Source organism: Electrona antarctica, assembly GCF_951216825.1.
Source record: "Electrona antarctica genome assembly, chromosome: 21".
In the NCBI taxonomy this organism is placed as follows: Eukaryota; Metazoa; Chordata; class Actinopteri; order Myctophiformes; family Myctophidae; genus Electrona; species Electrona antarctica.
Genome location: NC_136802.1, coordinates 3,089,906 through 3,117,484, shown reverse-complemented (window position 1 = coordinate 3,117,484; position 27,579 = coordinate 3,089,906). Strand labels below are relative to the sequence as shown.

Below are 27,579 nucleotides of genomic sequence, written 5' to 3'. Positions count from 1 at the left end.
TCTGTCTTGTCTGTATCTTGAACGGTGACGTCATGGACGCAAAACAAATGTCAGTGCAAGCTGACAATGATGTTGTATCGTATCGTATCTGTCTCCCCCTTTCCTGTCTAATTACTAGTGTACCATATCAATAAAGGCCAATAAAATATCTTTGACTTAAGAACAGAGGTCGCACAGCTCGTAGTCACGACTCACGATGCTAGAAACTTTATTAAACCAAAACCAAAAAGAATATCTTAAAAAAAAAGAACACTGGACTCACCATGGGGTTCTTGTAGGAGGAGGTGAAGGTGGAGCTGCAGACAGACAGACAGACATGGAGGATGAGAGATGATCACAGGTTGTGGAACAACTGAAACCTTAAGAGACTAAATGTCAACGTGTGAAGCAGCAACAGTGTACAGTACATGTTTAGCAACAAGATCCTGTACGAGGGAATACCAAGGGTACAGGTAACATTGTGTTCGATCCTAGGGAATACCAAGGGTGCAGGTAACATTGTGTTAGATCCTAGGGAATACCAAGGGTGCAGGTAACATTGTGTTAGATCCTAGAGGGAATACCAAGGGTACAGGTAACATTGTGTTAGATCCTAGGGAATACCAAGGGTACAGGTAACATTGTGTTAGATCCTAGGGAATACCAAGGGTACAGGTAACATTGTGTTAGATCCTAGGGAATACCAAGGGTACAGGTAACATTGTGTTAGATCCTAGGGAATACCAAGGGTACAGGTAACATTGTGTTAGATCCTAGAGGAATACCAAGGGTACAGGTAACATTGTGTTAGATCCTAGAGGGAATACCAAGGGTACAGGTAACATTGTGTTAGATCCTAGGGAATACCAAGGGTACAGGTAACATTGTGTTAGATCCTAGGGAATACCAAGGGTACAGGTAACATTGTGTTAGATCCTAGAGGGAATACCAAGGGTACAGGTAACATTGTGTTAGATCCTATAGGGAATACCAAGGGTACAGGTAACATTGTGTTAGATCCTAGGGAATACCAAGGGTACAGGTAACATTGTGTTAGATCCTAGGGAATACCAAGGGTACAGGTAACATTGTGTTAGATCCTAGGGAATACCAAGGGTAACAGGTAACATTGTGTTAGATCCTAGGGAATACCAAGGGTACAGGTAACATTGTGTTAGATCCTAGGGAATACCAAGGGTACAGGTAACATTGTGTTAGATCCTAGGGAATACCAAGGGTACAGGTAACGTTGTGTTAGATCCTAGGGAATACCAAGGGTACAGGTAACATTGTGTTAGATCCTAGGGAATACCAAGGGTACAGGTAACATTGTGTTAGATCCTAGAGGGAATACCAAGGGTACAGGCAACATTGTGTTAGATCCTAGGGAATACCAAGGGTACAGGTAACATTGTGTTAGATCCTAGGGAATACCAAGGGTACAGGTAACATTGTGTTAGATCCTAGGGAATACCAAGGGTACAGGTAACATTGTGTTAGATCCTAGAGGGAATACCAAGGGTACAGGTAACATTGTGTTAGATCCTAGGGAATACCAAGGGTACAGGTAACATTGTGTTAGATCCTAGGGAATACCAAGGGTACAGGTAACATTGTGTTAGATCCTAGAGGAATACCAAGGGTACAGGTAACATTGTGTTAGATCCTAGAGGGAATACCAAGGGTACAGGTAACATTGTGTTAGATCCTAGAGGAATACCAAGGGTACAGGTAACATTGTGTTAGATCCTAGAGGGAATACCAAGGGTACAGGTAACATTGTGTTAGATCCTAGGGAATACCAAGGGTACAGGTAACATTGTGTTAGAGCCTAGGGAATACCAAGGGTACAGGTAACATTGTGTTAGATCCTAGAGGGAATACCAAGGGTACAGGTAACATTGTGTTAGATCCTATAGGGAATACCAAGGGTACAGGTAACATTGTGTTAGATCCTAGGGAATACCAAGGGTACAGGTAACATTGTGTTAGATCCTAGGGAATACCAAGGGTACAGGTAACATTGTGTTAGATCCTAGGGAATACCAAGGGTAACAGGTAACATTGTGTTAGATCCTAGGGAATACCAAGGGTACAGGTAACATTGTGTTAGATCCTAGGGAATACCAAGGGTACAGGTAACATTGTGTTAGATCCTAGGGAATACCAAGGGTACAGGTAACATTGTGTTAGATCCTAGGGAATACCAAGGGTACAGGTAACATTGTGTTAGATCCTAGGGAATACCAAGGGTACAGGTAACATTGTGTTCGATCCTAGAGGGAATACCAAGGGTACAGGCAACATTGTGTTAGATCCTAGGGAATACCAAGGGTACAGGTAACATTGTGTTAAATCCTAGGGAATACCAAGGGTACAGGTAACATTGTGTTAGATCCTAGGGAATACCAAGGGTACAGGTAACATTGTGTTAGATCCTAGAGGGAATACCAAGGGTACAGGCAACATTGTGTTAGATCCTAGGGAATACCAAGGGTACAGGTAACATTGTGTTAGATCCTAGGGAATACCAAGGGTACAGGTAACATTGTGTTAGATCCTAGGGAATACCAAGGGTACAGGTAACATTGTGTTAGATCCTAGGGAATACCAAGGGTACAGGTAACATTGTGTTAGATCCTAGGGAATACCAAGGGTACAGGTAACATTGTGTTAGATCCTAGAGGGAATACCAAGGGTACAGGCAACATTGTGTTAGATCCTAGGGAATACCAAGGGTACAGGTAACATTGTGTTAGATCCTAGGGAATACCAAGGGTACAGGTAACATTGTGTTAGATCCTAGGGAATACCAAGGGTACAGGTAACATTGTGTTAGATCCTAGGGAATACCAAGGGTACAGGCAACATTGTGTTCTGTGTATTTGTTACAATCCTTGTAGGTCTCGGGGAATAAAGGATTGCGACTGAAAGGTGAACCGTTGTTTATTTTCTGCCCTTTGATAAGGTTATTTTTAAAGAGTTCATGTGCAATTTACATTTAAAAGCCAAAACTCTTTAGACAACCATGATTTACTGCAATATATGGTATTTATAAATGTATACATGTATATATTTCAAGACATGACTTTAAACTTAAACCGACACAGAAAATAAGCCCTGCATGGCGTAAATCAATAAACAACACTCTTAACCTAACTTTAAGTACACCACCCCTTACCTAACATGAAATAAATAATTACAAGTGAAATCTACAAGTGATCTAACCTATATCAAAATAAACTGTTACAAAAAGCTGGCGCCAGTAGCTCTACAAACAAATCACATCAAGTCAAAGTGCTTAGCAGTAATCAGACAATCAGTCAACCAACCATAGGCTGCCCTGAAACTTTTAACAGCCTTCTAGAAAGTTCAACATTTACCAAACAAAACCGATCATTAAAGTCCAGAAGGGTGTGTAGGTCAACAACATGGTGATAGCAAACTACCACACACATCCACCATCTCCATGGACATTTTCTAACACACTGCCAACTCACACAGCTGATAGCAGTTCTTAAATAGTGCTCAGGTGGACAGCCTTCTTCCGATGATTGGCTGAGCTTGATGAGAGGCGGAACGAAGCATTTGGGCACATTTGGGCATGTGGCTATGGTCGAATTTATGCCAAGGAGTGTTTTTTGTGAAAAACGAATGCTTGGAATGGATTCAGAATGATGAAAACCCCCATAGTTTGACATGTCACATGCTACTTAGAGCATAATGAAATGTGGACAATGTTGCCTTATAGCCTATAGGTTGTTAATGGTATAGTCACATATAAGTGGTGATAACTGGCATTAAGCTACTGAATGGAACAGTTACCATACCAAAATAATAAACTAGAGACATGCAGGAATACACAAATGTTACGGTCACCATAGGTGGTACCAGAATGTGACTCAGCCCCTGGACTATCTGTATTGTGTTGTGGCCACTGTGCTGTCTGCTGCTAATGCTATAGTGGTTTTCAACCAGTGGTCCTTGAGGGGGTTCCAGGTGGTCCCCAGCTAAATGATGGAGAGTTGGTAACCAAATGGACCCTTATTAGATATTTAACCCTTATATATTTAACTCTTGAGAGTGTACAATGAAACCAAATGGACCCATTTGGTTTCATTGTACACTCTCAAGAGTTAAATCATTGTTAAACATCTGCATTAGTTAATTTACAAGAAGTCACATTTAGATAATGTAGAAGAATTGTTATTTTGATCAACATTTGCCTGTTATCTCTCCTAATGGTACCAACATCAATACAGCCTGTTATCTCTCCTAATGGTACCAACATCAATACAGCCTGTTATCTCTCCTAATGGTACCAACATCAATACAGCCTGTTATCTCTCCTAATGGTACCAACATCAATACAGCCTGTTATCTCTCCTAATGGTACCAACATCAATACAGCCTGTTATCTCTCCTAATGGTACCAACATCAATACAGCCTGTTATCTCTCCTAATGGTACCAACATCAATACAGCCTGTTATCTCTCCTAATGGTACCAACATCAATACAGCCTGTTATCTCTCCTAATGGTACCAACATCAATACAGCCTGTTATCTCTCCTAATGGTACCAACATCAATACAGCCTGTTATCTCTCCTAATGGTACCAACATCAATACAGCCTGTTATCTCTCCTAATGGTACCAACATCAATACAGCCTGTTATCTCTCCTAATGGTACCAACATCAATACAGCCTGTTATCTCTCCTAATGGTACCAACATCAATACAGCCTGTTATCTCTCCTAATGGTACCAACATCAATACAGCCTGTTATCTCTCCTAATGGTACCAACATCAATACAGCCTGTTATCTCTCCTAATGGTACCAACATCAATACAGCCTGTTGTCTCTCCTAATGGTACCAACATCAATACAGCCTGTTATCTCTCCTAATGGTACCAACATCAATACAGCCTGTTATCTCTCCTAATGGTACCAACATCAATACAGCCTGTTATCTCTCCTAATGGTACCAACATCAATACAGCATGGAATTGTGGACAAAACAACATTTTATAAGTTTTGGGTCTGAGAGGCTAAATGTCATCAAATGGTGGTCCGTGGCTCAAATGGGTCTGAGAGGCTAAATGTCATCAAATGGTGGTTCCGTGGCTCAGATGGGTCTGAGAGGCTAAATGTCATCAAATGGTGTTCCGTGGCTCAGATGGGTCTGAGAGGCTAAATGTCATCAAACGGTGGTTCCGTGGCTCAAATGGGTCTGAGAGGCTAAATGTCATCAAATGGTGGTTCCGTGGCTCAAATGGGTCTGAGAGGCTAAATGTCATCAAATGGTGTTCCGTGGCTCAGAGGGGTCTGAGAGGCTAAATGTCATCAAATGGTGGTCCGTGGCTCAGATGGGTCTGAGAGGCTAAATGTCATCAAATGGTGGTTCCGTGGCTCAAATGGGTCTGAGAGGCTAAATGTCATCAAATGGTGGTTCCGTGGCTCAAATGGGTCTGAGAGGCTAAATGTCATCAAATGGTGGTCCGTGACTCAAATGGGTCTGAGAGGCTAAATGTCATCAAATGGTGGTTCCGTGGCTCAAATGGGTCTGAGAGGCTAAATGTCATCAAACGGTGGTTCCGTGGCTCAAATGGGTCTGAGAGGCTAAATGTCATCAAACGGTGGTTCCGTGGCTCAAATGGGTCTGAGAGGCTAAATGTCATCAAACGGTGGTTCCGTGGCTCAAATGGGTCTGAGGCTAAATGTCATCAAATGGTGTTCCGTGGCTCAGAGGGGTCTGAGAGGCTAAATGTCATCAAATGGTGTTCCGTGGCTCAGAGGGGTCTGAGAGGCTAAATGTCATCAAATGGTGGTCCGTGGCTCAGATGGGTCTGAGAGGCTAAATGTCATCAAATGGTGGTTCCGTGGCTCAAATGGGTCTGAGAGGCTAAATGTCATCAAATGGTGGTTCCGTGGCTCAAATGGGTCTGAGAGGCTAAATGTCATCAAATGGTGGTCCGTGACTCAAATGGGTCTGAGAGGCTAAATGTCATCAAATGGTGGTTCCGTGGCTCAAATGGGTCTGAGAGGCTAAATGTCATCAAACGGTGGTTCCGTGGCTCAAATGGGTCTGAGAGGCTAAATGTCATCAAACGGTGGTTCCGTGGCTCAAATGGGTCTGAGAGGCTAAATGTCATCAAACGGTGGTTCCGTGGCTCAAATGGGTCTGAGGCTAAATGTCATCAAATGGTGGTCCGTGGCTCAGATGGGTCTGAGAGGCTAAATGTCATCAAATGGTGGTCCGTGGCTCAGATGGGTCTGAGAGGCTAAATGTCATCAAATGGTGGTCCGTGGCTCAGATGGGTCTGAGAGGCTAAATGTCATCAAACGGTGGTCCGTGACTCAAATGGGTCTGAGAGGCTAAATGTCATCAAACGGTGGTCCGTGACTCAAATGGGTCTGAGAGGCTAAATGTCATCAAATGGTGGTTCCGTGGCTCAGATGGGTCTGAGAGGCTAAATGTCATCAAATGGTGTTCCGTGGCTCAGATGGGTCTGAGAGGCTAAATGTCATCAAACGGTGGTTCCGTGGCTCAAATGGGTCTGAGAGGCTAAATGTCATCAAATGGTGGTTCCGTGGCTCAAATGGGTCTGAGAGGCTAAATGTCATCAAATGGTGTTCCGTGGCTCAGAGGGGTCTGAGAGGCTAAATGTCATCAAATGGTGGTCCGTGGCTCAGATGGGTCTGAGAGGCTAAATGTCATCAAATGGTGGTTCCGTGGCTCAAATGGGTCTGAGAGGCTAAATGTCATCAATTGGTGGTTCCGTGGCTCAAATGGGTCTGAGAGGCTAAATGTCATCAAATGGTGGTCCGTGACTCAAATGGGTCTGAGAGGCTAAATGTCATCAAATGGTGGTTCCGTGGCTCAAATGGGTCTGAGAGGCTAAATGTCATCAAACGGTGGTTCCGTGGCTCAAATGGGTCTGAGAGGCTAAATGTCATCAAACGGTGGTTCCGTGGCTCAAATGGGTCTGAGAGGCTAAATGTCATCAAACGGTGGTTCCGTGGCTCAAATGGGTCTGAGGCTAAATGTCATCAAATGGTGGTCCGTGGCTCAGATGGGTCTGAGAGGCTAAATGTCATCAAATGGTGGTCCGTGGCTCAGATGGGTCTGAGAGGCTAAATGTCATCAAATGGTGGTCCGTGGCTCAGATGGGTCTGAGAGGCTAAATGTCATCAAACGGTGGTCCGTGACTCAAATGGGTCTGAGAGGCTAAATGTCATCAAACGGTGGTCCGTGACTCAAATGGGTCTGAGAGGCTAAATGTCATCAAATGGTGGTCCGTGGCTCAGATGGGTCTGAGAGGCTAAATGTCATCAAATGGTGGTCCGTGGCTCAGATGGGTCTGAGAGGCTAAATGTCATCAAATGGTGGTTCCGTGGCTCAGATGGGTCTGAGAGGCTAAATGTCATCAAATGGTGGTCAGTGGCTCAAATGGGTCTGAGAGGCTAAATGTCATCAAATGGTGGTCCGTGACTCAAATGGGTCTGAGAGGCTAAATGTCATCAAACGGTGGTTCCGTGGCTCAAATGGGTCTGAGAGGCTAAATGTCATCAAACGGTGGTTCCGTGGCTCAAATGGGTCTGAGAGGCTAAATGTCATCAAACGGTGGTTCCGTGGCTCAAATGGGTCTGAGGCTAAATGTCATCAAATGGTGGTCCGTGGCTCAGATGGGTCTGAGAGGCTAAATGTCATCAAATGGTGGTCCGTGGCTCAGATGGGTCTGAGAGGCTAAATGTCATCAAACGGTGGTCCGTGACTCAAATGGGTCTGAGAGGCTAAATGTCATCAAACGGTGGTCCGTGACTCAAATGGGTCTGAGAGGCTAAATGTCATCAAATGGTGGTCCGTGGCTCAGATGGGTCTGAGAGGCTAAATGTCATCAAATGGTGGTCCGTGGCTCAGATGGGTCTGAGAGGCTAAATGTCATCAAATGGTGGTCCGTGACTCAAATGGGTCTGAGAGGCTAAATGTCATCAAACGGTGGTTCCGTGGCTCAAATGGGTCTGAGAGGCTAAATGTCATCAAACGGTGGTTCCGTGGCTCAAATGGGTCTGAGAGGCTAAATGTCATCAAACGGTGGTTCCGTGGCTCAAATGGGTCTGAGAGGCTAAATGTCATCAAACGGTGGTTCCGTGGCTCAAATGGGTCTGAGAGGCTAAATGTCATCAAACGGTGGTTCCGTGGCTCAAATGCCAAATAACTAATGGACCTTGATGTGAAAAGGGTTGAAAACCACTGCTATATTGTGACAGACAGACAGAGTTCTGGTTCTGGTTCTATATTGTGACAGACAGAGTTCTGGTTCTGGTTCTATATTGTGACAGACAGACAGAGTTCTGGTTCTGGTTCTATATTGTGACAGACAGACAGAGTTCTGGTTCTGGTTCTATATTGTGACAGACAGAGTTCTGGTTCTGGTTCTATATTGTGACAGACAGAGTTCTGGTTCTGGTTCTATATTGTGACAGACAGACAGAGTTCTGGTTCTGGTTCTATATTGTGACAGACAGACAGAGTTCTGGTTCTGGTTCTATATTGTGACAGACAGACAGAGTTCTGGTTCTGGTTCTATATTGTGACAGACAGACAGAGTTCTGGTTCTGGTTCTATATTGTGACAGACAGAGTTCTGGTTCTGGTTCTATATTGTGACAGACAGAGTTCTGGTTCTGGTTCTATATTGTGACAGACAGACAGAGTTCTGGTTCTGGTTCTATATTGTGACAGACAGACAGAGTTCTGGTTCTGGTTCTATATTGTGACGGACAGACAGAGTTCTGGTTCTGGTTCTATATTGTGACAGACAGACAGAGTTCTGGTTCTGGTTCTATATTGTGACAGACAGACAGAGTTCTGGTTCTGGTTCTATATTGTGACAGACAGACAGAGTTCTGGTTCTGGTTCTGGTTCTATATTGTGACGGACAGACAGAGTTCTGGTTCTGGTTCTATATTGTGACAGACAGACAGAGTTCTGGTTCTGGTTCTATATTGTGACAGACAGACAGAGTTCTGGTTCTGGTTCTATATTGTGACACAGACAGAGTTCTGGTTCTGGTTCTATATTGTGACAGACAGACAGAGTTCTGGTTCTGGTTCTGGTTCTATATTGTGACGGACAGACAGAGTTCTGGTTCTGGTTCTATATTGTGACGGACAGACAGAGTTCTGGTTCTGGTTCTATATTGTGACAGACAGACAGAGTTCTGGTTCTGGTTCTATATTGTGACAGACAGACAGAGTTCTGGTTCTGGTTCTATATTGTGACAGACAGACAGAGTTCTGGTTCTGGTTCTGGTTCTATATTGTGACGGACAGACAGAGTTCTGGACTATATTGTGACAGACAGACAGAGTTCTGGACAGAAGCTCCTCGTGTGCCACGCTGTAAAAAGAGCGGCTAGCCTACAGCAGCTGTTCCCAAACGGTTTCATATCAAGGACCCCCACATTGACATGTATTACCCCGCGGACCCCCGTTTCATATCAAGGACCCCCACATTGACATGTATTACCCCGCGGACCCCCGTTTCATATCAAGGACCCCCACATTGACATGTATTACCCCGCGGACCCCCGTTTCATATCAAGGACCCCCACATTGACATGTATTACCCCGCGGACCCCCATTTCATATCAAGGACCCCCACATTGACATGTATTACCCCGCGGACCCCCGTTTCATATCAAGGACCCCCACATTGACATGTATTACCCCGCGGACCCCCGTTTCATATCAAGGACCCCCACATTGACATGTATTACCCCGCGGACCCCCATTTCATATCAAGGACCCCCACATTGACATGTATTACCCCGCGGACCCCCGTTTCATATCAAGGACCCCCACATTGACATGTATTACCCCGCGGACCCCCGTTTCATATCAAGGACCCCCACATTGACATGTATTACCCCGCGGACCCCCGTTTCATATCAAGGACCCCCACATTGACATGTATTACCCCGCGGACCCCCGTTTCATATCAAGGACCCCCACATTGACATGTATTACCCCGCGGACCCCCGTTTGAAACCATACAGCAGCTATAGGGACCCCCATGCATACGAGGAACATTTCTACGGCTCAAGCCAGTGATTCTCAACCCGTTTCATTTCAAGGACCCCCCGTTTGACATGAATACGTTTTATGCCATTAAATGCTCATTTAATGGCATCTCTGGGACCCCCAATTTATATTGTAAAATCAATGTTTATTTAACTCTGAGAGTGTACACCAAATGGACCCTAACGGGTCCATTTGGTTCCATTTGTACACTCTCAGAGTTACAGAGAATACAGACCCTCGAGGGTCCATTTGGTTCCAAACTATCATTTAGCTGGGGACCCCCTGGAACTCCCTCAAGGACCCCTGGGGGTCCCCGGACCCCCTGGAACTCCCTCAAGGACCCCTGGGGGTCCCCGGACCCCACTTTGGGAACCACTGGCCTACAGTGAAGTTAATGATTACACAGTTTATGACTTACAGGAATTGTCTGGAGGTCTGAAGTTTAGTCAGGAGTTGTGACTTCAACGACACACCTTGTTGGCAGGTAAGCATTCTGACTATGAGAACATCTTTGAACAACAGTACAAATATGATTATTTATATGGAGTTACATACTGTAAGTGTCTTAAAGGTGGGCCGCGTGATATTAATAGTAGGCATGTAACGATTCCCTCAACTCACCATACGATTCAAATCACGATATTAGGTTCAACGACTTTTCACTAAAATACATTTTCTAGACAAATGACCGAAAAAACGTTTGCATTATTATTTCTCTTACACAAATGCAGTATTGTCTTCTTTTTAATTTACAATACTGTTTGTTTTCAATACTGTAGCAAACGACAGCTAGGATTATTTTATTTTTATTTTATGTTTTTGAGGGAGAGCGAGTGCATTTTCCAGCAGCGGCCACGGCAGCCGTGGGGGGAGGAGGGAAAGTTATGAATATTATTACATTATTAAATTCAATTCTTATTGTCTGAGGTCGATAAGAAAGCATGCATTCATATTCCTGTATTATTTCTGAGGTTGTTTTGTAAGCATTACTTCGGCACAAACAAGGGAATAAATTAATTTCGCTCCTATGCCACCAAAATGTGGAACGCCCTACCAACAGTCATTAAGACATGCAAATCCCTTGACTCCTTCAAAACCGCTCTCAAAGGGCACCTACGGACGGCTGCAATTCTAAACTGGTCCCCGTAAATGATGATGAATTCCTGTTCTGTTCTTTGGCTATAGAAGTGTATATATGTCTCTAAATGTTATGATGAATTGAACAAGGTGGACCCTCTTGTAAACAAGTGTAATGCTTTATTGGGTCGTCCCCTCACAGTTAACAGTCTTTGTATTGAGTTGTGCTTGAAATGTACTGTAATTCTGTAAACTGTTAATACATATTTCAATCAAAAAACTGCCAGTGAGTCAGTCGGGCGGCGTCGCTCTGTGGTGGATTAGGAAGCATTATACAGTGTACAGTATCTGATCAGAGGACTGTATGTTAGACAGCAGGCCAAGAGACATGTGTTAAAATGGTTTGGGATTTAATACCTTAATTATAATTATATCTCCATTTAGTAGTTAGTCGTTTTCTGACAGATGCTCTTTCAGGCCTGAAGCCAGTGATGTAGCTCAGTGTAGCTGTTTTAAATTAATATCAGTGTAGCTGTTTTAAATTAATATCAGTGTAGCTGTTTTAAATTAATATCAGTGTAGCTGTTTTAAATTAATATCAGTGTAGCTGTTTTAAATTAATATCAGTGTAGCTGTTTTAAATTAATATCAGTGTAGCTGTTTTAAATTAATATCAGTGTAGCTGTTTTAAATTAATATCAGTGTAGCTGTTTTAAATTAATATCAGTGTAGCTGTTTTAAATTAATATCAGTGTAGCTGTTTTAAATTAATATCAGTGTAGCTGTTTTAAATTAATATCAGTGTAGCTGTTTTAAATTAATATCAGTGTAGCTGTTTTAAATTAATATCAGTGTAGCTGTTTTAAATTAATATCAGTGTAGCTGTTTTAAATTAATATCAGTGTAGCTGTTTTAAATTAATATCAGTGTAGCTGTTTTAAATTAATATCAGTGTAGCTGTTTTAAATTAATATCAGTGTAGCTGTTTTAAATTAATATCAGTGTAGCTGTTTTAAATTAATATCAGTGTAGCTGTTTTAAATTAATATCAGTGTAGCTGTTTTAAATTAATATCAGTGTAGCTGTTTTAAATTAATATCAGTGTAGCTGTTTTAAATTAATATCAGTGTAGCTGTTTTAAATTAATATCAGTGTAGCTGTTTTAAATTAATATCAGTGTAGCTGTTTTAAATTAATATCAGTGTAGCTGTTTTAAATTAATATCAGTGTAGCTGTTTTAAATTAATATCAGTGTAGCTGTTTTAAATTAATATCAGTGTAGCTGTTTTAAATTAATATCAGTGTAGCTGTTTTAAATTAATATCAGTGTAGCTGTTTTAAATTAATATCAGTGTAGCTGTTTTAAATTAATATCAGTGTAGCTGTTTTAAATTAATATCAGTGTAGCTGTTTTAAATTAATATCAGTGTAGCTGTTTTAAATTAATATCAGTGTAGCTGTTTTAAATTAATATCAGTGTAGCTGTTTTAAATTAATATCAGTGTAGCTGTTTTAAATTAATATCAGGGTGAACATGCATAAAGGGAGTGGCAACGTCCTTTAATGCAATCAGATGTATGGGCTGTCAATCAGATAGGACTTTTCTGTGTGGATGTATGGGCTGTCAATCAGATAGGACTTTTCTGTTTGGATGTATGGGCTGTCAATCAGATAGGACTGTTCTGTGTGGATGTATGGGCTGTCAATCAGATAGGACTTTTCTGTTTGGATGTATGGGCTGTCAATCAGATAGGACTGTTCTGTGTGGATGTATGGGCTGTCAATCAGATAGGACTTTTCTGTTTGGATGTATGGGCTGTCAATCAGATAGGACTTTTCTGTTTGGATGTATGGGCTGTCAATCAGATAGGACTTTTCTGTTTGGATGTATGGGCTGTCAATCAGATAGGACTTTTCTGTTTGGATGTATGGGCTGTCAATCAGATAGGACTTTTCTGTTTGGATGTATGGGCTGTCAATCAGATAGGACTTTTCTGTTGTGATGTATGGGCTGTCAATCAGATAGGACTGTTCTGTTTGGATGTATGGGCTGTCAATCAGATAGGACTTTTCTGTTGTGATGTATGGGCTGTCAATCAGATAGGACTGTTCTGTTTGGATGTATGGGCTGTCAATCAGATAGGACTTTTCTGTTGTGATGTATGGGCTGTCAATCAGATAGGACTTTTCTGTTTGGATGTATGGGCTGTCAATCAGATAGGACTGTTCTGTTTGGATGTATGGGCTGTCAATCAGATAGGACTTTTCTGTTTGGATGTATGGGCTGTCAATCAGATAGGACCTTTCTGTGTGGATGTATGGGCTGTCAATCAGATAGGACTTTTCTGTTTGGATGTATGGGCTGTCAATCAGATAGGACTTTTCTGTTTGGATGTATGGGCTGTCAATCAGATAGGACTTTTCGGTTTGGATGGATGGGCTGTCAATCAGATATGACTTTTCTGTTTGGATGTATGGGCTGTCAATCAGATAGGACTTTTCTGTTTGGATGTATGGGCTGTCAATCAGATAGGACTTTTCTGTTTGGATGTATGGGCTGTCAATCAGATAGGACTTTTCTGTTTGGATGGATGGGCTGTCAATCAGATAGGACTTTTCTGTTTGGATGTATGGGCTGTCAATCAGATAGGACTTTTCTGTTTGGATGTATGGGCTGTCAATCAGATAGGACTTTTCTGTTGTGATGTATGGGCTGTCAATCAGATAGGACTTTTCTGTTGTGATGTGTGGTTAACAAGCTAAAAGCAATTGGTTTCGATAGCACATCAGTGAGCTGGATGCAATCCTACCTGGAGGGGAGAGAACAGATGGTGGAAGTGAACGGAACACTGTCCCCCCCCCTCCCAGTGAGCTGTGGCGTTCCACAAGGAAGCATACTAGGACCTCTACTGTTCCTAATATATGTAAACGACATGACTTCAGCCTGTGACTGCAACTTGTTCCTGTTCGCAGATGACTCAGCACTGCTGGTCTCGGACAGGGACAAACTGCAGGTTGAAAATGCCCTCAGCTCTGAACTCGGTAGAATCTGCACCTGGCTCGCTGATAACAAACTATCTTTACACCTGGGAAAAACTGAATCCATTCTCTTTGGCTCTATTAGTAATCTCAGCAAGGCAAATGGCTTCTTGGTTAGAGTGGGTGACAATGTTATCACACGTAAAGATGAAATTACCTACCTAGGTTCCATCCTGGAGGCTAATCTTTCCGGTGATAAAATGGCCACCAACGTAATCAAAAAAGTCAACCATAGAACAAGATTCCTCTACAGGATCTCCTCACTGGTCAACAAAAACACCTTGAAGACCTTAACAGGAGCCCTTGTACAGGGTTTCTTTGACTATGCATGCACCTCCTGGTACCACAGCACCTCAAAGGCCCTTAAAACCAGGCTCCAGACTTCCCAAAACAAACTGGTCAGGCTCCTACTTGATCTAGCCCCCCGAACCCACCTCACCCCTGCCCACTTCGACAGGCTGGAATGGCTTAGGGTCGACGACAGAGTACAGCAACTTGCAATGGGTCTGGTCCACAAGATTCGATACACCACCAAGATACCCATGTACCTGTCTAGATACTTCCTTAATGTTAACGAAGTCCACACCCACAACACCAGAGGGAGTGCAACGAACCATGTACAACCCAGATTCGGCACAAACAAGGGACTAAATTCTTTTCGCTCCTATGCCACCAAAATGTGGAACGCCCTACCAACTGTCATTAAGACATGCGAATCCCTTGACTCTTTCAAAACCGCTCTCAAAGGGCACCTACGGACGGCTGCAATTCGAAACTGGCCCCTGTAAAATCGGAATCCCTCAAACACGAACGCAAGGACAACACTAGAGACGGTCGCGGCCACACAGCCAACTCAAGGTATGGCCACTGAGCCAACTTGGGGACCCAACGCAGCTCCTCCAAGGAAAACAAACAAATTAACGGAGCTGAACGTGAATCCCCCCCACCGCCCACCCCTTTTTTCCCCTCACTGTATATGTTTCTTTTCCCTTTTTACCTCCTTTTTGATGAATTCCTGTTCTGTCTATAGAAGTGTCTATTTGTACGTCTCTAAATGTTTTGATGATTTGAACATGGTGGACCCTGTTGGAAACAAGTGTAATGCTTAATTGGGTCGTCCACTCACAGTTAACAGCCTTTGTATTGAGTTTGTGCTTGAAATGTACTGTAATTCTGCAAACTGTTAATAAATTCTTCAATCAATCAATCAATCAAGTCAATCAGATAGGACTTTTCTGTTGTGATGTATGGGCTGTCAATCAGATAGGACTTTTCTGTTGTGATGTATGGGTTGTCAATCAGATAGGACTTTTCTGTTTGGATGTATGGGCTGTCACTTGACAGTTTTCAAATCAGCCTCATGGTGGCGCTACAACAGGCCAAGCCATGTCACACACACACACACACACATTTATATTGCTCCTAAACATTTTGCCAAACATCACACACACACTCCTATCCTCCTGGTGGAGACCTGTGCCCAGAAGGGCACTTTTTCTAGTTTTATTGTATCCTCATGGTTTTAGCAGCTCCTATTTGTCTGATTCTAGTGACCTTTTAAGTTTAACCTCTGTCATCATTGAGAGAGTGTTGCTTGGTGATTTAAACCTGTATCTCAATCAATGTTGCTCTGAATGTCCTCATAGTGGAGGAGCTTATATAGAAAAGGGTGATTTTGCACTAATTTGTCTAAAAGCTCCACATTTTGTCGCCCAAGGGCTGCTCTAATGATTTAGCTAGGGCGCCCGAGGCCGGCGACCTTGGGAAACTTTGCTTGGCTATATAGAAGTGTCTATTTGTACGTCTCTAAATGTTTTGATGAATTGAACAAGGTGGACCCTCTTGTAAACAAGTGTAATGCTTTATTGGGTCGTCCACTCACAGTTAACAGTCTTTGTATTGAGTTGTGCTTGAAATGTACTGTAATTCTGCAAACTGTTAATAAATATTATATCAATCAAAAACAGCGGCTGAAAGCTGGAGTACCATTAAAAACCTATAACAAAAACATTTCTAAATGTCATTCTGCTTTCAGTAGCATGTGACGTGTCAAACTAGGGGGGGTCATGATTCTGAATGCATTCCAACCATTAGTTTTGCACGAAAAACTGAATTCAGCCACTTGCCCAAATGTGATGTCCTCATCACATTTGTGATGACAGCTAATATGGCTGTTTTAGCCCAAGGAGTGTTTAACTAATGCTTGTAGTGGATTCAGAATCCTGTCAGAGTCCCAGATCTAAACTAATGCTTGTAGTGGATTCAGAATCCTGTCAGAGTCCCAGATCTAAACTAATGCTTGTAGTGGATTCAGAATCCTGTCAGAGTCCCAGATCTAAACTAATGCTTGTAGTGGATTCAGAATCCTGTCAGAGTCCCAGATCTAAACTAATGCTTGTAGTGGATTCAGAATCCTGTCAGAGTCCCAGATCTAAACTAATGCTTGTAGTGGATTCAGAATCCTGTCAGAGTCCCAGATCTAAACTAATGCTTGTAGTGGATTCAGAATCCTGTCAGAGTCTCAGATCTAAACTAATGCTTGTAGTGGATTCAGAATCCTGTCAGAGTCCCAGATCTAAACTAATGCTTGTAGTGGATTCAGAATCCTGTCAGAGTCCCAGATCTAAACTAATGCTTGTAGTGGATTCAGAATCCTGTCAGAGTCCCAGATCTAAACTAATGCTTGTAGTGGATTCAGAATCCTGTCCGAGTCCCAGATGGACTTTATTGAGTAGAACTCCCTTCAGTCCAGAGAGGTTCTGTTGATGTTTAATCTGCTTTTATTCACCTGTCACTTTATACCTGTTGGACTTTATCCTGATCTGACTTGGTTTGACATGTTTATTATTTTATTTACTGGACTCTGTCTTCTGGCTGCATGCTTTTTATAATGTAATCCTTAACCCATTCTGGACGGGAACCCCTTTTGGTGTTTTTACTAAGCATTATGTTATACTTTAGCTATTTAAAAATAGCAGATCTACAAGCTCGTAGCGCGCCACTGAGTGGCGCGCTACGAGCTTGTAGATCTGCTATTTTAGAAAAATCGTGAAAATCCGGCACAAATCTTTGAATATATATATATTCTTTCAGAAGACTTTTTTTTAATTTCGACGTCAGGCCTATAGGGCCATTCCACCGCTGAAAGAAACTGCAATCAGTCAATAATAATAGTATTTGTAGTAGATAACAGCAGCACAATTTGAGTCCAGGAAGGAAGTGAGACTGCATTTTCCACCCAGGACAGTGTTTATTGTGTCCTAAACATCATTAAAATAAGTTCTGGTTGCAAAAGAGGTGAAGTGGCCCTTTAACGAAGTAGAAGTTGCTGTTGACGTTTTGACCTGCAGTCTAGTGTCCAATCACATCGTAGTAACATCACTGGGCCAGTCTAGTGTCCAATCACATCGTAGTAACCATCACTGGGCCAGTCTAGTGTCCAATCACATCGTAGTAACCATCACTGGGCCAGTCTAGTGTCCAATCACATCGTAGTGTGGCAACTGTGGAATGCACTCCCCGTTGCAGTCAGAACTGCAGCATCACTCCCGATCTTCCGCCGTAGTCTGAAAACCCACCTCTTCAGACTCCACCATGGCCCATAGCACTTACCCTACCCCCTTAGACAGCACTTTTTAGACTTAGATAGCATTTGATACAGACTTATAGCATGGTATGTAGACAGCACAATAATTGCATTGTATGTAGTCATAGCACTTCATAGTATATATGTACAGCATAGTATAGTATATGTATAGTTTATATGTACAGTGTCATTATATAGATATGTTCTAGCTACGTTCTTAGCTTACGCATGTTTCTTGATAAATGCTTTTTATATATGTGATGTATTCCCATGCTTTTGTTCTTGCTTAATGTAAGTCGCTCTGGATTAAGAGCGTCTGCTAAATGCCTAAATTGTAAATTGTAGTAACATCACTAGGCCAGTCTAGTGTTGAATCACATCGTAGTAACATCACTGGGCCAGTCTAGTGTCCAATCACATCGTAGTATCATCACTGGGCCAGTCTAGTGTCCAATCAGGTCGTAGTAACATCACTGGGCCAGTCTAGTGTCCAATCACATCGTAGTAACATCACTGGGCCAGTCTAGTGTCCAATCACATCGTAGTATCATCACTGGGCCAGTCTAGTGTCCAATCACATCGTAGTATCATCACTGGGCCAGTCTAGTGTCCAATCAGGTCGTAGTAACATCACTGGGCTAGTCTAGTGTCCAATCACATCATAGTAACATCACTGGGCCAGTCTAGTGTCCAATCACATCATAGTAACATCACTGGGCCAGTCTAGTGTCCAATCACATCATAGTAACATCACTGGGCCAGTCTAGTGTCCAATCACATCATAGTAACATCACTGGGCCAGTCTAGTGTCGAATCACATCGTAGTAACATCACTGGGCCAGTCTAGTGTCCAATCACATCGTAGTATCATCACTGGGCCAGTCTAGTGTCCAATCACATCATAGTAACATCACTGGGCCAGTCTAGTGTCCAATCACATCGTAGTATCATCACTGGGCCAGTCTAGTGTCCAATCAGGTCGTAGTAACATCACTGGGCTAGTCTAGTGTCCAATCACATCATAGTAACATCACTGGGCCAGTCTAGTGTCCAATCACATCATAGTAACATCACTGGGCCAGTCTAGTGTCCAATCACATCATAGTAACATCACTGGGCCAGTCTAGTGTCCAATCACATCATAGTAACATCACTGGGCCAGTCTAGTGTCCAATCACATCATAGTAACATCACTGGGCCAGTCTAGTGTCCAATCACATCGTAGTATCATCACTGGGCCAGTCTAGTGTCCAATCAGGTCGTAGTAACATCACTGGGCTAGTCTAGTGTCCAATCACATCATAGTAACATCACTGGGCCAGTCTAGTGTCCAATCACATCATAGTAACATCACTGGGCCAGTCTAGTGTCCAATCACATCATAGTAACATCACTGGGCCAGTCTAGTGTCCAATCACATCATAGTAACATCACTGGGCCAGTCTAGTGTCCAATCACATCATAGTAACATCACTGGGCCAGTCTAGTGTCCAATCACATCATAGTAACATCACTGGGCCAGTCTAGTGTCCAATCACATCATAGTAACATCACTGGGCCAGTCTAGTGTCCAATCACATCGTAGTAACATCACTAGGCCAGTCTAGTGTCCAATCACATCATAGTAACATCACTGGGCCAGTCTAGTGTCCAATCACATCATAGTAACATCACTGGGCCAGTCTAGTGTCCAATCACATCATAGTAACATCACTGGGCCAGTCTAGTGTCCAATCACATCATAGTAACATCACTAGGCCAGTCTAGTGTCCAATCACATCATAGTAACATCACTGGGCCAGTCTAGTGTCCAATCACATCATAGTAACATCACTGGGCCAGTCTAGTGTCCAATCACATCATAGTAACATCACTGGGCCAGTCTAGTGTCCAATCACATCATAGTAACATCACTGGGCTAGTCTAGTGTCCAATCACATCATAGTAACATCACTGGGCTAGTCTAGTGTCCAATCACATCATAGTAACATCACTGGGCCAGTCTAGTGTCCAATCACATCATAGTAACATCACTGGGCCAGTCTAGTGTCCAATCACATCATAGTAACATCACTGGGCCAGTCTAGTGTCCAATCACATCATAGTAACATCACTGGGCCAGTCTAGTGTCCAATCACATCATAGTAACATCACTGGGCCAGTCTAGTGTCCAATCACATCGTAGTATCATCACTGGGCCGCCATGTGTCCCTGGAAAATAGCGGAAAATAGCAGATCTACAAGCTCACAATGCTTCGCGATACTACGTGTATTGAGCTTGTGGATCTGCTATTTTCACCACTTTTTTTTGTAATGAATGTGGATACGAGGTTAGAACAACAAGAAAGGCTTGTTAACATCTGCTTTCACCTGCTTGTGTGTGTGTGTGTGTGTGTGTGTGTGTGTGTGTGTGTGTGTGTGTGTGTGTGTGTGTGTGTGTGTGTGTGTGTGGAAAATGACAGACAGTGAGGAATGTGATTATCACTGTAACAGTTATATTATTAGTAATGTTTATGTGCACGCACACGCACACACGCACGCACACAGAGCTCTGTGGTTAGTTCAGTCAAAATTAATGTGTGAATCCAGGCTCTAAATAATTAATCAGTAGGTCTAGTGTGGACACACTAATGTTGACATGGTGTCGGTCAGAGAACTATTACATGTGAGAGAGATGTTGTGATGGAGACACATTTAGAGTCTGTTCATCTCTAGCAGTGGTTCTGAAATCTACCATGAACTGGAACCAAATGGACCTGAGGGTCCATTTGGTGCAGGTCCCTCTTTGAAAACTGCTGGTCTAAATATATTATATTCATTATATTGTCCAATGTGTGATATAACAATATAACAGTAATGACAACAAACCTATAATAACAGCAGATTATTGTAACTTACTGTATGTTAATGTTTTACAGTTCAACCAGCAGCTGTAGACAGGATGGCCAGTGGAACCTCAGCTTCCATCACTGGTGAGTTCTATCAACCCTTTAGAACTGGGAAAGGATCTGTGTGGTTTTACAGTTCAGCTAAACGTATATATAGGCCTATATACTGGATAGCAATGTAGTTTTATCAGAAAACTCTTAGGATTTAGAACAGAGGTTCTAGTATAGCAGATCTATAGCATAGCAGATCTATAGGATAGCATATCTACATTATAGCAGATCTATAGCATAGCAGATCTATAGTATAGCATAGCAGATCTATAGCATAGCAGATCTATAGTATAGCAGATCTATAGCATAGCAGATCTATAGGATAGCAGATCTATAGTATAGCATAGCAGATCTATAGCATAGCAGATCTATAGCATAGCAGATCTACAAGCTCACAGCATGACACTTTGTGCCACGCCTCAGTGTTGAGTGTTTGAAAAATGTGGAATAATAAAAATGTGGAATATTTTAACACAAATCCTCTCTTCTGGGGGTCCCTGGAAAGATATTTTCCGATGGAGCAGGGGGGGGGGGGGGGGATCTGCAGCAAATACACATCATTCTGGGTGTCCTTGACTTGAAAACGTTTGAGAACTACTGATTTAGAAGGCATTTGTAGAATCGGCCTCAGGTCTAAATCAGATGAAACCAACAAACTGATACTGGTTTAGTCACATCTGTGATTTTTATCAATATTATGTTTATTTCTCCAACCAGGGAAGAACAGCGAGCCGTCAGAACTGAGCATTGTTCTGATCGGGGGAAGACCCAGTGCAAAGAGTTCAGTAGGAAACCTCATCCTGGGCAGAGATGGTTTTAAAACAAACACAACTAAGAGTGTCATGAGACAAGAGTTAGTGTCAGGGAGACAGGTCAGTGTGGTCGACACTCCAGGATGGTTGTCTTCTCAACCCCTAGATCTGACCCCAAAACTGACCCAGTTAGAAATCCAACATAGTGTGAGTCTGTGTCCTCCAGGACCACATGCCTTCGTCCTAGTGATGCCATTGGACGTCCAATATGAGGGAACAGATCTGTCAGCAGAGGAGCATGTGAGTCTTCTCCTCAGTCACCGAGTGTGGAAACGCACTATTATGGTGTTCACTGTAGCTGATAAAACCAACATGAGACCTGATCTCATTAGATCTAATCGTCAATTAAGATATCTCACTGAGAAATGTGAAGGTCGCTTCCATGTTCTTAACATCAGTGACAGAGGAGATGGTAGTCAGGTCACACAGCTGATGGAGAAGATAGATCAGATGGTGAAGAGTAGTGGTGGTCACTATGAGACAGAAGAACACGTCTCAGAGGAACTGAAGGAGAAGGAGAGAACTATCAGCAGAAGAGCAGAACAAAGGAGGACAGACTCTCTGAAACAAACCACTGGACTTCCAAAAGATACTGGTACACACACACACACACACACACACACACACACACACACACACACACACACACACACACACACACACACACACACACACACACACACACACACACACACACACACACACACACACACACACAGTAGTCTAAGTAGTAATGTAACGTACGTTAGTATTATTCTATGATGTCTCCTGGTGGACATTCTGAACTGTACACTGAACAAACCTAATTAGATATTATGAATTAGATATTAGTAACAACATATAATTTCCTGGACATTGTATCCTGGTTCTTAATCAATCATCATTCCTAATATGGGCATGTCATTACACTGTAGGCGAACATTTCCAAGCAGATCTACAAGCTCAAAACATATTGTGTTAATTGTGAGCTTGTAGATCTGCTATTGTTTGCCATTTGTACTGCGATGAATGATGAAATAATGATATGTCTCCAGTTTTTAAATAATAAGCTGTCAAAGTGAAAGTAAACAATGTTTTCTCTGACAGGACTGACTGACCTCAGGATTCTGCTGCTGGGAAAGGAGTGGTCTGGGAAGAGTTCAGCAGGAAACACCATTCTGGGAGGAAGGGGTTTCAAAGTTAGTCAGGCAGGTCAGAGGTCAACACAGTGTGAGGTGAGACAGGGTAGCGTAGCAGGGAGACATGTGACAGTGGTGGACTCACCAGGCTGGTACTACAACCGTCCACTACAAGACACCTCAGAGATGGACAAACTGGAGATCCAGGACAGTGTGTCTCTCTGTCCTCCTGGACCACATGCTGTCCTTCTGGCCGTTCCTCTTTATAGAGCATTCACCAAAGCACAGAGAGTAGCAGTAGAGGAACACATGACCCTTCTGTCACAGAGCGCGTGGAGTCATGCTATAGTCCTGTTCACCCATGGAGACCTTCTGGGAGACAGAAGCATCGAGCAGCACATCGAGGCTGAAGGAGAAGACCTCCGCTGGCTTGTTGACACATGTGGGAACAGGTACCATGTCTTCAACAACCAGAAGACAGATGACACTCAGGTCACAGAGCTGCTGCAGAAGATGGAGGAGATGGTGGCAGGAAACAGAGGTGGACACTATGAAGATGGTGGAGATGTTTCAGAGACGACGTCAGAGAGGAAGAAGATCAGAGAGGAACATGTCCACACATTGATGACCAAGATACAGAGACAAAGAACTGCTCTGAAAGCTCTGTTTGAAGGTGATGTTCATCTCTGTGTGTGTGTGTGTGTGTGTGTGTGTGTGTGTGTGTGTGTGTGTGTGTGTGTGTGTGTGTGTGTGTGTGTGTGTGTGTGTGTGTGTGTGTGTGTGTGTGTGTGTGTGTGTGTGTGTGTGTGTGTGTGTGTGTGTGTGTGCATGGATCCTTTCCTGGTTTTAATGGGTTAAATAACAGTACTTGTTCCTCCATTGAACTGATCTAATGAACATTATATTATTATATTGGTGCTTTAATTAATGCATTTCAACTCATTTACATAATTGATCACATGATACTAGTCAGTATAACTTCAAATGATACATTATGTATTGTTCTGTGGTCAGTTTAGTGCAATCATTTATGCAGTTTAATCTCACTAATGGTGTGTGCGTGTGTGTGTGTGTGTGTGTGTGTGTGTGTGTGTGTGTGTGTGTGTGTGTGTGTGTGTGTGTGTGTGTGTGTGTGTGTGTGTGTGTGTGTGTGTGTGTGTGTGTGTGTGTGCGTGCGTGTGCGCGTGCGTGTGCGTGCGTCAGGAGAACATCAGAGTCTACCAGAGGTGAAGGTGATGCTGGTTGGTGGAGAACAGGCTCAGAGAAGCAGAGCTGGAGATCTCATACTGCAGGATAATGTGTTTAAACAAACTCTATACAAGGTGAGGAATATTATATGAATGTGATGTTATAATTATAATGAATGACTTCACTCTAAGTTAATAAACAGTAAAGAGATCAAATATGTTTTCTGAAGATAATGTAACAGTATATAATATAATATTATACTATATATATATATATATATATATATATATATATATATATATATATATATATATATATATATACTGTATATCTGCTGTCATGAATGTCTATTGATCATGTGATCAGTGAAGTGTCACTGATCAATACACAGTAATGTGTCATTTTAGATTTGTGCGGCTATTCATAAATAGCAGATGTACAGCTCATCGTACTATTCATAAATAGCAGATGTACAGCTCATCCTACGTCACTTCTGCTATTTATAGTTTTTATTTATCTTGAAAATGTAACAACTACTAATTTAGAAGGCATTTGTAGAATCAGCATCTTAACCCATTGTGGGCGGGAACCCCTTTTGGTGTTTCAAGCATTATGTTATGCTTTAGCTGTTGAAAAATAGCAGATCTACAAGCTCATAGCGCGGCACTCGGTGCCGCGCTATGAGCTTGTAGATCTGCTATTTCTTTTTTTAATCGCAAAAATGCGGCGCAAATCTTTGAATATATATTCTTTCAGAGCGAACGTTTTCAACTCATATCTTTGCTTCTGGGGGGGGGGGGGGGGGGGGGGGGGGGGGGGGGGTCCCTGGAACAACATATTTTGAGATGGGGGCCAATTACATATAATCTTTGGGGTCCTTGACAATAAATATTGAGCACCGCTGATACAGAAACATGAGGTTTTTCAGAAAATTGTCATGATTTAGAAGATATTTTTTAAATGTGGACGTCAGGTCTAAATGGATGAATGTGTTAATAAACTGCTCTGAACATCCTGTGGAGAAGATAGAATGTCAAATGAACAGCTTTCAGACACAGAGTTTAAACTTTTAGAGATTTGTTCGTTTCAGAATTCAGATTAATGAACGATATTAATCCCATATTACTGTCACTGTTAAGCCCAACACACACCGTCTGTGAACGCCGCGCGTCAAAACAGCCGCCTCCGTTATTTTCATTGAACCTATCCCACACCGGCGGCGTCAGACGCGCGCTGGCGCACGTTCACGCCTCGCCTGACGCTCCGATACGCCGCTGTTCTATTTCCCAGGCGTTGCCGCGCGGCCTCCATCCGGGAATCCGTGGGCGTGGCTGGCCAGCCGCGCGGTAGCGCGCCGCGTCCTGTGGGTGTTGCTGTGACGCGCGGCAATACTGTGCCGCGTCGCTGCGCACCCGCATCACAGACGGTGTGGGTTGGGCTTTAGACAAAGTAAATGAGAATATATACATTCAGTGAGTTAATATCTGGTAAGATTTAAGAGCAACTCCAGTGAGGACAGAATAGAGTGAATGTTTTGATTATTATTATGACTAACATACAGTAAACTTCATATTCCAGGAGTTTAAAACCCAGACTAAACTGACAGAATGTGTCAGACAACAGAGACGAGTTGCTGGAAGAAAAGTGAGTGTGGTGAACTGCCCAGACTGGTCGACTACACCTCCATCACAGAAGACCAAAGACGTCCTTCTACGCGGTGTGACTCAGTGTTCTCCTGGACCCCACGCTGTCCTGGTGACTGTCGATGTCAGGTCCAGTTTCTGTGAGGCTGACAGGAGATCAGTGGAGGAACACATGGAGCTGCTGGGGGACAGAGTCTGGAGACGCGCTCTGGTTCTGTTCACACGGGGATGGTGGCTGGGAGGGAGACGTGTTGAGGAGTACATCGAGGCTGAAGGAGAACCTCTGAGGAGGATCCTGGAGAAATGTGGCTACAGGTACCATGTTCTAAACTCCTTCAAGTGCGACATTTCAGAAGTCACAGAGCTGATGGAGAAAATAGAAGACATGGTGATGAGGGACAGAGGACACTTTGGACCTTCAAGACAGATGACCCTGATTGAACGACTGAAAGGACAGAAAACCTTAACAGAAAAAGAATGGCAGAAGAGAGAGCAGGAGATGATAGAGAGGATGAGGAGGTCTGTGACGACGGAGCCAGAAGAACCAACCCTGCCAGCTGTCAGGAGAAGGAACAGCATGGACCAAGAGGATGCACAAAGCATGGACTTTCCTCCAGATAGTGAGTGTGTGTGTGTGTGTGTGTGTGTGTGTGTGTGTGTGTGTGTGTGTGTGTGTGTGTGTGTGTGCACAAATGCTCTGATGACCTTTTTGGTGTAAGAGGTCAAGAGGAACAGAGTCTGCAGAGATGGGGGGGGGGGGGGGGGGGGGGGGGCTGCAGGGTTTTCACATCCAGGCATGTTTATATTGTCAGTGTAAATGTGTTGCTGTCTGTTGTCTTGTGTTCCAGTGAGTGTGTTTATATTGTCAGTGTAAATGTGTTGCTGTCTGTTGTCTTGTGTTCCAGTGAGTGTGTTTATATTGTCAGTGTAAATGTGTTGCTGTCTGTTGTCTTGTGTTCCAGTGAGTGTGTTTATATTGTCAGTGTAAATGTGTTGCTGTCTGTTGTCTTGTGTTCCAGTGAGTGTGTTTATATTGTCAGTGTAAATGTGTTGCTGTCTGTTGTCTTGTGTTCCAGTGAGTGTGTTTATATTGTCAGTGTAAATGTGTTGCTGTCTGTTGTCTTGTGTTCCAGTGAGTGTGTTTATATATATTGTCAGTGTAAATGTGTTGCTGTCTGTTGTCTTGTGTTCCAGTGAGTGTGTTTATATTGTCAGTGTAAATGTGTTGCTGTCTGTTGTCTTGTGTTCCAGTGAGTGTGTTTATATTGTCAGTGTAAATGTGTTGCTGTCTGTTGTCTTGTGTTCCAGTGAGTGTGTTTATATTGTCAGTGTAAATGTGTTGCTGTCTGTTGTCTTGTGTTCCAGTGAGTGTGTTTATATTGTCAGTGTAAATGTGTTGCTGTCTGTTGTCTTGTGTTCCAGTGAGTGTGTTTATATTGTCAGTGTAAATGTGTTGCTGTCTGTTGTCTTGTGTTCCAGTGAGTGTGTTTATATTGTAAGTGTAAATGTGTTGCTGTCTGTTGTCTTGTGTTCCAGTGAGTGTGTTTATATTGTCAGTGTAAATGTGTTGCTGTCTGTTGTCTTGTGTTCCAGTGAGTGTGTTTATATTGTCAGTGTAAATGTGTTGCTGTCTGTTGTCTTGTGTTCCAGTGAGTGTGTTTATATTGTCAGTGTAAATGTGTTGCTGTCTGTTGTCTTGTGTTCCAGTGAGTGTGTTTATATTGTCAGTGTAAATGTGTTGCTGTCTGTTGTCTTGTGTTCCAGTGAGTGTGTTTATATTGTCAGTGTAAATGTGTTGCTGTCTGTTGTCTTGTGTTCCAGTGAGTGTGTTTATATTGTCAGTGTAAATGTGTTGCTGTCTGTTGTCTTGTGTTCCAGTGAGTGTTTATATTGTCAGTGTAAATGTGTTGCTGTCTGTTGTCTTGTGTTCCAGTGAGTGTTTATATTGTCAGTGTAAATGTGTTGCTGTCTGTTGTCTTGTGTTCCAGTGAGTGGAGGAACTCGCTCTTCAGGATATGACACCGCCAGTGGAGCTCCAACCTTCACTGATGCTGATGTAAGTGTGAGAGAGGAAGATGTTTCATAGATGAAACTTTAGTCTGACATTAATC

General features: G+C 42.9%; 2 protein-coding genes across 2 annotated transcripts in view; both read left to right on the top strand.

Annotated features, from left to right (window-relative positions):
- LOC306913802 (GTPase IMAP family member 8-like) overlaps positions 1–27,579 on the top strand; it is a gene marked incomplete at its 3' end in the record, with an annotated part of 81,873 nt that overhangs the window by 2,598 nt on the left and 51,696 nt on the right. The window contains exons 2-3 of the mRNA XM_079490615.1: positions 21,425–22,114; positions 22,606–22,697. Of these exons, the coding sequence (XP_079346741.1) occupies positions 21,425–22,114; positions 22,606–22,697 (782 nt within the window). The remainder of the gene's footprint in view (positions 1–21,424; positions 22,115–22,605; positions 22,698–27,579) is intronic.
- Positions 22,824–27,554, top strand: LOC306913723 (GTPase IMAP family member 8-like; the record flags this gene model as incomplete). Its single annotated transcript, XM_079490536.1, has 3 exons — positions 22,824–23,310; positions 25,492–26,088; positions 27,457–27,554. The coding sequence occupies 3 exons, from the start codon at positions 22,824–22,826 to the stop codon at positions 27,552–27,554; spliced, it is 1,182 nt and encodes a 393-aa protein (XP_079346662.1).